The 13,422-nt window shown below is 38.6% G+C and overlaps 1 protein-coding gene across 1 annotated transcript; it reads left to right on the top strand.

Moving 5' to 3' along the window:
• LOC131778305 (polycomb protein suz12) lies at positions 1-9,688 on the top strand. Its single transcript, XM_059094714.2, has 14 exons — positions 1-180; positions 297-343; positions 550-620; positions 2,460-2,534; positions 3,535-3,593; positions 4,172-4,272; positions 4,703-4,967; positions 5,103-5,392; positions 5,617-5,979; positions 6,637-6,794; positions 7,547-7,639; positions 7,796-7,901; positions 8,464-8,543; positions 9,216-9,688. Exons 1-14 carry the CDS (start codon positions 81-83, stop codon positions 9,430-9,432), a joined length of 2,025 nt encoding a protein of 674 aa, XP_058950697.2. The 5' UTR covers positions 1-80; the 3' UTR covers positions 9,433-9,688.
• The last annotated feature ends 3,734 nt before the right edge of the window (positions 9,689-13,422 follow it).

The raw sequence follows: 13,422 nt of genomic DNA, 5'->3' as shown, positions 1-13,422 counted from the left end.
GTTCTCAAACGCCAGGAAGTGAAAGGGCGAAAGGATTCTGCCGTTTCTTGTCCACAACACGGCAAAAAAACCTCGCTAAAATGACCAGCGAGAAGGCTGATGTGATCTATCCGAGTCCCAAGAAGACAAAATTTGAACAACTTCGAGCAGATCACGAGTTATTTCTTCAAGCTTTCGAAAGTAAGTGAGTTTGTTTTGAGTCGAAGAAAGATACACAATACTTCGATCAATTTCGCTTCATCCCGTTGAATGGAATTGTTCTTCACTTTCTAATTGATTAACTTTTCCGCATTTAGAACCCACACAAATTTATCGCTTTCTTCGAACGAGAAATGCAGTCGCGGTAGGTACACATTTATTTAACTAATTTTATGCAAGCGGACCTCTGTTATGCTTTTGCTATCCGTTTTGTACCAAAATTTGTCTTTATTTGCAGTATTTGAAATCCTAAGGAAAGAAAATAAAGTGCACTCACATATTTAGGGCCTATGTCGATACGAGATCATAAAACAAGCTGGTTTCCTGATCACATTTAAATATCTGTTGCAGCCCGTATTTCTTCATCGTACTTTGTCTTATATGAAGCATCGTCGAACCAGACCGGCATCCACGAAAAAGCGGTGAGTATATTTCAAAGCCTTATTGAAGGGATTTTGGTTGACCACCAGGGAAGAATTAGTTCATTTTAGGACAGGGATGCAATAATTTTTTCATGTAAATCTATTAGTTATTGTACCGAATATCAGGAAATTTTTATGACTTTAAAACAAAAGGACCCGACACGTGTGGCGATCAAACACGTGTCTTTGTTAATTCTGGTTAATATATATGTATATATAGTTTTTTTTTTAAAGATAACCCTTCTTCCTTTCACGAGCTTCTCATCTAGATATTTTTGTTTAGTGAATGATTTTGGCCCCATGCAATCCGCCATCTTCTAGCTTTCGAACAAAGCTGCCAGGTCCCTAAATTGTACAGAAGAGGTCCTGTGTTTAGAGAGTTCTGTACAGATAGAGAAATTGGATATCACTCGTATAACTAGCTGATTGTCCAAGAAAAGATCATTTTGTTAATAAAATGCAGTGAATGGTAGACACATTAAATGAATGGATGAAACATAGACAAACAGATGCCCCAATTAGAACAACGACGTTATTAAGGCTGATAGATACCTAAAAACTTTGACCTATTTTTCGAGAAATTCCAATTTTTTGTAATTCTGGAGTATTTTTCCACAATTAAAAATCATGTGCTTAAAGATAGTTGTGTCCAATCTGAATAATGATCACCTCGCATTTCAATTAATTACACTAATTTTTCATCGCTGTGTAGCCAAAGTCACTACACAGTAGAACCCCCTCTAACTCAAACTCCCTAGGGGAACCAGTGAGTTCGTGAATATAAACCAATGTTTTAACTTTATGTGTAAGTTACCAGGTTAAATGTAAGCTTAGGGAAAGTCAAATTAGTATGAATTAACCAAGTTCAAGATAGCTGGTTAGAAATGAACAAAAAAATAGGGTGAAATCTTTGGGAAATCACATTTTATTTGAGTTAGCACGGAGTTTGAGTTGGCGAGGTTCTACTGTACATTTGTGATGAAGAGCAATTATGAACTGTTGATTTGTACTTGTAAATATAGCTTATGATTTTTTTTTTAAATCTTTTAATTATCCTTCAATCCAGAAGGTATTAGAGGAAGAATAACCAGCCACTTAAATTATTACTTCATAGTATTTGTCTAATTGTATTCAAATATAAATCAAACTTCTCCTGCAAAAGCATTCATTGGTATCTTAGGGAATTTTATAAAAAACAGAAAAATTACATTGTCTATTGAAAAATTGTTTGGAATTCCAATCATTACAACAAAAAAATTCAGAAAATGTTTCTCAAAAGCACCACTTAGACTGCATCTCTACTCTTCATTTTAGCCTTCCTATCTAGAAGTTTAATGTAAGTCAAATACAAAGCACTTAAAAGATTACTGTTTTAAATAAAATTGAAACAAAAAAAGTTATCCCTCTAAAAACCCTTGGCTGTTGTCTTCTTTGTCATTTTAAGTAAATAGTTATCAACTTAGTATACTTATATTATCCCTTAACTGCGCAAAATCTTGATGAAATATATATAAGCTTGACTATTGTTTTGTCATACCAACACATTTTAATTTTTTCTTCTTAATTTTTTTGCCCAACTTTTCCATTTTGTGGATGACAAACAGAACAATCCAAGACTCACTGAAACATCTGTCACAAATGTAGTTTGTTCGAAATTCTAATAGCAAGAAGATGGAAAGTATTTGAGAGTTTTAAGTACCAAGACATGCGCAAAAACCATTTCCATGTTGTTTAGTCCAAATGATCTCTAAGCTCCATTCCCTCATCTCTCCCAAGTTTAAGATCTATTCCTTTGTCTCAATAACTTAAAGGCAGTCTTAATTTTCTTCTTCTCGGCAGGAAAAGTTTCAAGATTGATGACATGCTTGAGAAAGTTGAAAATGAAAACAACAGATCAGATACAGGAGATCCTCTGTGAGTTCCATGTTTGAACTGAGGGAAGATTTATTAATCAGCGAACTTTTGCTTCACAAAAATGTTAAACTTTGTTTTCATACTTTATTGTTTGGATAAACTTCAAACAACATCCATCACTCTTTGGTAATGCACAAAGCATTGCTAAATAGCATCCCTACTGTGGTTTCATCCTAGGGTCTTTTTAGAAATCATATACCACATATGCTTTTCAACAATAAAAATATTCTGATAATTTGTAGAGCTAAGAACCCATTTGGAAGAGTTGAAATTTTGTATAAATTTGCAATTTCTGTTCAAATTGATACCTGTAAATTCATGCTCTCGTTGTGGCCTCTAACTTTGCCACAAAAAAGTATCTTAATGGCATACTGGCTCCTGCAAAGAAAGTTATTTTTATTTTACAGACTCTAATTTAGTGTAAAACTAGTTTTTGATAAGAATCTTAGATGTCTTTTATACCCTTTTAAAGTTTTACTTTTTCCTTTAAAACTGAAGTTGCATATTTGTTCCTTTTCTGCATTTCTTCTCCACCAACACTGTTTCAGTACAACGTCAATCATGAAACCTCTATGAAATCCTTTTACCTCATATACTGTCCGATTTAGCTTTGATATGTCTGCAATTTTAGAAATGACTCCTAGAAAAGAGACAACATTTTCGTTAGCAATTGCGTGAGATATTAACAAAGGGCAAATATTATCAGAAATAAGTTTAGAAATTACATTTGGAGAGTGTATTGTTGAAGAATATTGGTCGTTGAAAAATTACTTGAATTATTTAACGTTAATCAAAGATATTGCAATGTCATGATTAGTGTGGTTTGTGATATGTTGAGCAGGGTTTTACTCCATTCAATACGTTCATTGTGAAGGAGACGATTGAAATTATTGTTGATGAATACAGAAGAAATTTATAAACTGAAGTTGTTTTGAGATAACAAATAACAAAACAAAATTCTAACATCTTAGATATACATGTCTCTTTACTTCATTTGCAGTGAAAATAGTGGCTACATGAATCTCACATTTACGGGATTTTTCCACGGATCAGGCCCAGGTATTTCATAATGTAATTTGAAATAAAGAAAACTCCAAGTGAAGGGGAAGATGAAAAAACTAATTTGTGGCTTTCTCGGAAATCATGATTTTTGTGCTTTTAAATTATAGTGGAATACGTTCTATAATTGGATGGAGGGTATACATTTGAGGAATATACCACATCTCCCTCTGAAATTGTGCGTTTCCTTCTTTCTTAAAATTCCATTTTCTATGGAGTTTTTTTTAAAACAACTCCCAAGCAAATATTTCTGAATTAGTCTCATATTCATCTGTTTTTAAACTTCTCCATCATTAATTTCCCCCGTTTCTTTAAAGTATCTTTATCAGCATGAACTCTGTCATAAACACACACTTTTATAGCGAAGGTTTCCTGTTTTAAATCAACGCCATCTTTTCCTCGCTTAAATGACCTGAAAAGTGTGCATTGCACCAAACGAACCCGTAGGAAAGATTTTCAAAGTTCCACAACAATGTTCACGATATATTAATTACTCTGATTATTTCTTTTTTAATTCTTGATTTTCTAAATGCTTTTTTGTTTTCATTTTTTGTGTGTTTTATTTTCTCCTCTTGCAGTGAATGGTGATTTGTCAAATAATAAAAAGAGCTCGTTACTCGTGGAAGATTTTATTAAAGTGGATGTACTTCTCGTCAAAATCTGTCACAAGCGAAGAAAGGTATGTTCATGGTTAGCTCAAGTTTTGGTAATTGTGAAAAACTACTCCTCTCTATCGACTGTCGGCCGACAGATAACCGACAAGTTATCGTTAGCCATCATTTCTGCTGCATGCGATATCTCGAACGATGAAGCATGAAGCATGTCGGATCGCCCTGCAATGCTTTGCGAACCTCTTTGGTACGAAAACTTATGGACAGATTACCGACTGCCAATCGTCTGACAATCGGCGGTTAGTCGGCCAACAGGTTTTTTCAGGAATTTTTTTCTCCACGGTTCCTCAAGTTTCCGTGACAAGTGAAAATCTAACTAATTTTGGGTTTAGAGTTAAATTAAGTGTAAAGGAACACGCTGTACACGTGCGGCTCAGTCCTGCCAAGAGCGATTTACAAAACCTCCTCTCTGCTCGTCTGTTCTTTCTTTTTCTATAGGAAAGTGATCCACAAGTAGTCACAGTTCCTCTCGGCCAAGGCTCTGCGCCATTCAACCCTCGCTCTCAGTTGTTACCAGCTTCCCCGTCATCAAGTGTGTCCGTCCCTAACGGTACTTTTAAGAGTGGTAAGACAAGTCGAACATGCATTCTCAGTTTGCAAGTCAGTGTCCCGTACCGCGTCAATAACAAAGGCACCAAGAAGAGAGGAAAAAAGAAGAAGAATGCCGGGGAATCCCTCTCTGATACGGCAGAGGACGAAAACGGTATGTTTTTTCGTAAACGCATTAGAAGGTCTGAGTTGCTGGTAACCTATTTGCAGCAGGTTACTTAGACGTAAGACTCGATACGCATGTACGCAGTCTCATTCTAGTAATGTTATGTCAATCTCTATACCTTAGGCCTCGATGACACTCTCACCCCAGACGAGCCCCCCACAAAACGACGTCGTATGGGGCGAAGCTTTCCCGAGGGGGAGTGGGATGATGGTGATGCATCTGATAATTCAAGTTCTTGTGAGACTGCGCACACTGTGTACACCGCTGAACTTATCGTGTTTGACAATAATAAACACTGTTTACTAACGGATGGCGATTATGAGCTGGCGCTGCACGAGAAGCACAAAAGACCAGGAAGGAAGAAGGGGATACTGTCCAATAGGACCTCCTGGGAGAACGTGTTTGAGGGACAGGTGAGTTCTAGAGAGGGAAACTTCACGTATAATGCTTGAGGCCAAAAAAAGGCAAGGGCATGGCTTGGGGGACAGAAAACTTGGTCTATCACTGGCTATTCTCCTCCTCGCGAGCAGAGGTCAGATTGTAAAAGATGTTTTAGACGTAAGATATGTGTCCCATTGTCCCTAACCAGTTTGACTCGAAATCTCTGTACATCAAAGCCATGTTCCTGTTTTCGCAGATGGGTCCTTTTGAGGTGTTCGCCTACGGTCCCACTTTAAAGTTCAAACTCTCTTGGTCGGGTGCTCCATTGGCGCGGCCACCAAAGCGTCCTACGTCACTTCCGTTGCGAGCGCCACTGACCAGTCAGAACTCGGCTTCGACGAACGATGTGCGTACGCCAAGCGAAGAGGCCAATGGAAGCACTGAGAGCAGAAAGAAACAGCGAGTGTTTTACCAGTTCATTTACAACAACAACACGCGCCAACAAACAGAGGCAAGAGATGATTTTTTCTGTCCGTGGTGTTCTATTGACTGTCGAGGACTGTACAGTTTGTTGAAACATCTGAAACTCTGTCACAGACGCTTCATCTTTACCTATGCTGTGAGTATTTTAATTGAGGGCTGTTTTTTGGTTTAAGAGGTACATTTTCATAGGGTATGAATTCAAGACCGCGGTAGGCTTATGCACTGAATTTAACCCACAAGACTTTTTTTGTTTGTTTGTTTTCCTGAAGTTTGCAGTAATGCATTGCGTCTATATAACTGGTTTTGGAAGATCCGTCAAATCACAAGTAAAAACTTGTTTCAAAACAGTTACAAAATCACATTTATCGCAATTTTCCTTTCAAACTTAGCCTGCGAGCAGAACCTCGTTATTATTTCTTCGGCAGCAGCCTTTCTTCGTCATGCGGGAAAGTAAAAAGCATTTAGGAGCGCGACTCAGCCAACGGTGTGCGAGGGACCTGGTACAGACCCCCGGCAAACCTCTCCTTGCTACGTCTCAAATCTTCCCGCGGGCAAAGAAACGTATTTTCCGTAGCGCTATTAACCCTCTAACTCCCATGAATGACCAACACAGAATTTCTCCTCGCAATGTTAATTAAATATCAAGCAGACAAGTGATAAGAGTAGAGAAAAATAAAGTTGCATCGTTTGCCAAAGGCTGTAAAATGGATGCTAAACGTAGTTAGACATATCGCAGGAGAACGCAAGAAACACTTATCCATGTAATCTTCCATGGCCACATGTTCGTTTTCAGCCACACAGTAAAGGAGAGAGAATCGATGTCAGTGTCAACGAAAACTACGATGGATCCTACGACGGTAAACCCGAAGACATGAATGATATTCTTGGTTATGCACTCAGTCGAGAGGGACCTTCCAGGAGAGTGCCTTCTACCCATGTCGTGGTCTGGAGGTAACGCAACTGTCACGCATTTTTTTCACTTAAGCTTCTTTCTCACCACCCCCCACACACACCCACCTTTTGATAATGTGACTGAGAATATTATTTTAATAATAATAATAATAATAATAATAATAATAATAATAAATAGCTCGATGGCATGTCTTAACTTGCGATTCTCAACACTATCCATCGTATGTTCTGTGGTGTGCCTGTTGGGATAATTTTGTTTTATATTAAAGTATTTTATCTGATTCCGTGGTGATTTTTTGTAATTTTCATGTTCTGAGTGCTTATAAAATATATTGATTCCGGCTAAAAGGAATGCTTACATCTTATCCGATTTGAGGGCCAATCCCCCTCTAGTGGTTTATGTGTGCCCCACCCTCCTCAAACGGAGAAGGGGGTGCACTTAAATCCCTTAGTTTTAGATTCCTGTGTAGTTACGGGGTTGTTTGTGCCTTAAGTTAAAATTTGGCCAGTGGGCTCTTAAGTTTCGAAAACCTAGGAGAGAAGGTTCCAAAATGTTATCTCTTTCGTATCCATTGTTTGAGCTTGTACCATGGCGCACTCAGGCTTAGAGTAGGGCGTGATTAAACTAAACGAGCTACGCAAGCGAGGATTGTCGCGCAGGATCGTTAACCGCTTTGTCAAGGCGGTAAACCGAAGAATAGTATGTCCGATGTATGATTTAATAACCAAGACGTATTTGAGCAAGAACTATGGTGTTGTACCTTGTAACTCATAACTGAATTCTGCTTCAGACCCCAACGTCGAAGAGAAAGTCTGTCGGAATTCTTGGAGCCTGATGACGGAGAGTTGGACGGCAATAGACCATTTTACAATGGACATCACAGGTACATACTAATGGCTGTATTCATAAATCTATCAACCACACTCTATATTTTAATCGCCTCTCTCTCGTGCACCTGACTTGAAGTAGGTTCACCACGTGCCATCGTTCATATTTTCACGTGGCAAGTGCGTGATTGACAGGCTGTCGTTCCTTTCAGGATGTACTTCCATTCGGAGACAACGCTTCCAATCGTAACCACTGAGAAGGACCAAGACAGTGAAGATGAGACTATTCCTGAATGGATGAGAGTCAAAACCATTCAGGTGAATTTTTTTTTAATGATCTGAAATGAGATGTGCAGCAATTTTCGCGATGTTTAAGGTGGGTAGTACAAACTAAGGCTTGGGTGGAGCTCTGTGCTAAACCTGCATGGTTCCTGCTCGGAATGACTAGCCTCAAGGCATACATCATTGTGCTGTGTTCTTGTTCAAGACACTTCACTTTCACAGTACCCCTCAACACCCATGACCATGACTGGGCACTCGCCAGTTTTTAGGGAACCTCGTCAAAATGTTTGGGTGTAACCTGCGATGGACTGTGGTTTCCATCCCATCCACGAGGTTCAACAATACGTCTAGTCGCTCTGTGTTACATACACGGGTGTAAGCTGGTTTAAGTCATTCTCGTTTGCTGACTTCATTCCTGCTTTAATCTTTTGCTTGATATGAGAACGTGACAGCAGGAAAATTGTCGTTGTACCTTGCATATTCGACCATCTGAGTGTCATTCGCTTTATCCACAATTGCCGGGAAGTCACACGGGATATACTTGTTGCGAGAGGTTTTTTTCTTTTTTTTTTTCATATATTTACATTTTTATTTTCAGTTAATCGATGAGTTTACTGATGTGAATGACGGAGAAAAAGAATTGATGAAACTTTGGAATCTTCATTTGATGAAAAACAGGTTGGTTTTCGTGTTGAGTGTTTGGAGACTCACAATGACAATAAGAAATCAGTAGAAAATGGAATCAAAAGTGTTTTTAACAAATTGGCATCAGTGTTAGTCAAATCTTATCTGTACTGCATAGTCAACAATGGAAAATGTTAAACTGCGGTTTACCGTTCATAACAATTTTCAATCGAATGTCGAAAGTAGTCGTGGACTGAAGTATTACCAACCCGTGCTATCTTTTAAATCAGTTTGATGCTAAACTAAAGGCAACCACGGCTTGGCGATTCGCATTTTCTCGCGTTTGTAGCTCTTTACATATTTTACGTAGCTGCCATTTGAGTGCCGAAAGTAATCCTTTGATAAATTTCACTTACCTCACCTCGCCTTCCGATTGGTTCAGAAAACTTGTGCTACCCTCTCAACCAATCAGTTACAAAACTAGAACCAAGCGCGACTTGGTCATCCGCGTTTTCCCGCGCTTGACTAAGGTCGTATACAAGTATCAACTTTGAGCTGTCATTAGCTTCTTTTTCCGGTTTTCATCTATGTTCTTATTGGCTGTTGCGATTGCTTTGGTTCTTGGCTTTTATGTAATTTAAGCGATGCTTAGGGATTTCAAGGAATGACTTAATGAAACAACGAGAAAGTTATCAATATTTTTTCATTTTCGTTGTACTTTTTCAGCTACATTGCCGACTTCCAAGTAATCGACGCTTGCCGTTCATTTATCGATAAGAACAGCCAACAGCTAAGAGAGAGAAACTTGGAAAGGAATTTTCTGCTTCACTTGGTGAATCTGCACGACTTTAATTTGATCACGTCCAGTCAGATTGAGGAAATTAGTGGAAAACTAAGGGACTACTGGAAAGAACCGGCCACAAGCACATGCTTGTCTCTTTAAGACCTCCCTTTAGACTTGGCAATGGAGCCATATTTGCCACAAGGGGACCCTCGCCCTGCAGTAACTTCAGATTTTATACATGTTGACATTTTTTTCTGCGTAATGAGCCACCGAAAATTAAGATAACCCCCAAAATGTAGGTCAAATTTTCCCTTACGATAAGCTTCGCAACGTCGAGGAACTTCCGTTATTCCAGACGAAGACGTTTCAAGTTGATCCTTGCTCAGGGACTAGTCATTATTTATCGCCGGGGGGGAGGGGGAGGGGGAGGGGGAGGGGAGATGGGTGGTCGGAGGATTCTGGGTGTGTCACAATGGAGTTTAGCTGATTCCCCCCATCCCCCCATGAGGCTCTGTAATATTCTTATGACCGCCCCCCCCCCCTCCCGGATTCATTGGCAGTTCCCCCCTCCGTTCCCCTGAAAACTGTGTGATCCCCAAAATCCTCCTAACCTCGGCCCCTTTCAGGCGATAAATAATGACTGGACCCTTGCAGTTTCCCCCTTTTTTTCCTCCTTTCGTTTTGTTTTCTTTTTTCTTTTTTTAAATTGCATAACGTCCTTGATTTGAATCCTTAAATTCGCGGGAAATGTTTCGTTAACTGAACTTTCTTTTTTAAGGGTGGATCCGATGGATGATTTTCTTCTTTTTGGTAGCTGTGAGTGACATGTGTTTTTTTTTTCGCGGTGGGGAAGGGGGGAAAGGAACGAGGTCCCTTCTGGCGACGTATTTCATTGCGTAGGAGAAGAGACTGGGCTAGAAGTACTAGTTTTGTCGTATGTAGATACCTCTTTATGTATGAAATTTTTGAGACAGTGAAACTAGTAGAGATTTGCTCGTTGGAGACATATACTTTCCAATTTAACTTACGATTAAATAGTCATTGGCAATCAACTTGTACAGATACTAACAAATTCACTACTTATTTTTCTATTTATTGAATATCAAATGATATACGTACTTTTGGCTGAGGGAAATTACCGCATAACAGTCAAATCTCGAATGCTAAAAAGAAAATCAGAGAAAAATCGCTGGATTGCCTATTTGGATAGCTTTTTCCTATGAAGTTACGCCTTTTACTTTTCGCGAGTGTAAAGGATGTCGTGAAATGTTGATGAAGTCTGATATTGTAAAGAAATTTTTTTGAGATGTTCTTAATCCTGTGATCACTTGAAATTTCAAGATCCTGTTAAAAAAGTGTTGTCGAGAGTAGTAGAGAAACCTTTTACGTTTACACCAAATCAGCGTTAGAAGCATTCCTTCAATACCTGACTAAGAGGTTTTTTTTTTCCGGAATCGATTTTCTGCTTATGCGTTTTCTTTAGTACGCCATTCTTGGTTTACTCGCGAAATTTAGAGGCGTCTTTTCAATGCTTGAACGAGTCTGCTACATAGAAAAATCTTGTGCGTTCGTCTGCCTCGATTTTAGAAGAACCTTTGCACGAACATGGAAGGAACTGATTCTGTTTTTTAAGTTGACACCCCAACTTGTGTGACTTGGCGACAATTATAATTTTGAATTCCTTCATGTACTTGATACAATTTTGTTTCTCATAAAGAGCTTGTAAATAAAGATCGCTGTCATTCTCTCTTATGCATTGTTTCTAGAGTAGTCTTCTCAAAGTGTATGACAACTTTGATTTCCAATAACTCGAGCCTCATAACTGCGGAGCCCACTGAAAAATTTTAGATCAATGTCAGTATCTGAGCAACTTCACACCTACCCCTCCCTCAACCGAACAACAGTTACCTGCTAACATGTTAGGGTTAATGTTAGGTTAGGGGAGGGGTATGAAGGCATTAGTTCAGATTCTGACATTGATTCAAGAATTTCACGAGTGAAGCAACTTCTTGATTTCCACGAATTTGCTAAAAAAAAAAAAAGGCGACGACCACTACTATCGATATCAAAAGTAATTTAAGTCTCCTAAATGAAAGAACATGTATGAACACACGAGTGCAGTTGATGTAAGGTTGATCTCCACAAACATGAAATGCTGAGAGAAACGAAAAACATCGCGATAACTGGCAGTTTGTATAAGATGATAGCAAGTGATTCTAAAAATGTTCTGCGAGGCGGATATTTTTGTTTGAAAATTTTTAACTAGATCTTATTTTGATTAAGTCTTCTTCCAATTACGGCGATTTGTATGCATCTCCCTACTGAACTATGCCAAACTGATCGGAAATTGCCGAAGAGCTTTTCGCTGTCTTTTCGGGTCCGCTTACATTGTCGGGAAAAAAACTAATTCGAATTTCAATTAGTTTTTGATGTTGAATATTCACATCTACGAGCAGTCCTGCACGTGGAAGAGTTTGCGAACTACAAGAAATTTCAGCATTTTATCAGCCATTTAGGAGCAAGGAAACATGTCACATCCACGTCCCCGCTACTTTGGTTAACCTGTGTTCTGTCAAGGCAGCTGGCGTGTGTTTCTGTGAGGTTATTGACGGCGAGTGGTTTGAGTTCGACGTCAAGGGTTGATCGATGTCATTTCATCATGAACTTTAGAAGGTAAATTGCTACCGTGTAAACAACTTTTTCATAGAAACACAGTGTTTTGATTCGGTACCCTTGAAAATCAAATTAAAGGGTTAAACGTTTTAAGGAAAGCATGTTACTAACTATCACTTCATTGTAAGACACATCCTTTTCGACAGCCGCCATGTACCTCGTTGAACCACGCGACAATCACAGCAGCAGCGGGAAATACGTAGTTTACTATCTGTCCATTTATCGCTTATTAACTCATTTACACCTTAAATTTGTAGACTTACTTGATAACATGTACTGTTATTCATTGCTAGCCGTATAATGTTGTACCATCGCTAAAGCTTGTTTTGAATGGTCCTCTTATAATCCCAACCACCTACCCTGGTAAAAAAAAAAAAAGGTTGTAGTATCGTTACTTAAAACTTTTGAATTAGATTCCTTTTAATGATACCCGTGGTTTTGCTCCAATCTTTCACACTGAGGCTGCAGCAGGGATAATTTATTGTTATTTCGGGTTTTGAGTGGTATTGGTCAACCCTTTATACCCTAACATCAATATGGATATTCTCCATACTGTTCTCCGTACATTTCTTAAGGCGCTGACAAGGAGAATTTGTTAAACAATCAAGAGCTCCTTAAGTTGGTGATCATTTCCTTCATTCTCGTGACCTTGGTTTGTGATTCAGGGCAGACTTTGTAAAGAGAATTTAGATGCTAGTCGCTCCTAAGGGAGTCGGGGTTAACATATGTTGGATTTCGCTTGACAAGAGATCTGGGTCCAAGTCCAGGCCGGGTCGTCATGTTGTGTTCGTAGGAATGGCATTTAACTCCCACAATCCACTTTACATAGGAGTGTAAGTCGGTAGATGAGATACTTTGTGGTAACCTGCTATGAAGTAACATCCTACTCAAGAAGTAGTGACATCCTTAGTCACACCGGAATTAACTCCAGCACCTAAGGACTGAAGCTGATAAGGGAAGATTCCAATAATTTTTTTTTAAATTAAAAAGAAAAAATGTAGATCACATTTTTTTTAAAGTCATTTTTCGAAAATCTAGACAACTGGCGCAAGTGGTACTTGGCAAAATACTTTCGCGACTGCAACATCTTGGAACACAAATAAGTTTTGGGTTTTTAAAAAATGTGATTTGTGGATTCAATTATTTAATCAAGAATTTTAATCATTTCTTAGATTAAAAAGAAAATTCTAAAGGATTTGTTTAAAACACTACGATTTAATACATTTTTTTTTTAATTAATTTCATATGTCTTGGCCTCCATACCCTACGTGAATCAATCTACATCTTCTCCCCTTGATCCATCGAAACCTTTTCTAGTTTTCTTTCACATGTTGAGTGTTACAGTAACTCACTGTATAGATCAGCTGGCTTTTATGTTAAACATTTGTCAGAAAAGTCTCCTTCTGCCTTCAAACGTCAGACAATATCGTTGTCAAAAATGTGGACTACAATAACTTTTTCTTCCTATTGGTGGAG

This window comes from Pocillopora verrucosa, chromosome 8, assembly GCF_036669915.1.
Source record: "Pocillopora verrucosa isolate sample1 chromosome 8, ASM3666991v2, whole genome shotgun sequence".
Classification (NCBI taxonomy): Eukaryota; Metazoa; Cnidaria; class Anthozoa; order Scleractinia; family Pocilloporidae; genus Pocillopora; species Pocillopora verrucosa.
The sequence above is the reverse complement of the archived record's forward strand: the minus strand, read 5'-3'. Positions and strand labels throughout refer to the sequence as shown.

Bases quoted from the DNA above. Each gene is read 5' to 3' on its own strand.
- LOC131778305 (XM_059094714.2), top strand. From the start codon at position 81: ATGACCAGCGAGAAGGCTGATGTGATCTATCCGAGTCCCAAGAAGACA. The intron at 621-2,459 runs GTGAGTATATTT...TCTTCTCGGCAG, and splicing joins CCGGCATCCACGAAAAAGCG to GAAAAGTTTCAAGATTGATG. The intron at 7,902-8,463 runs GTGAATTTTTTT...TTTTATTTTCAG, and splicing joins TGAGAGTCAAAACCATTCAG to TTAATCGATGAGTTTACTGA.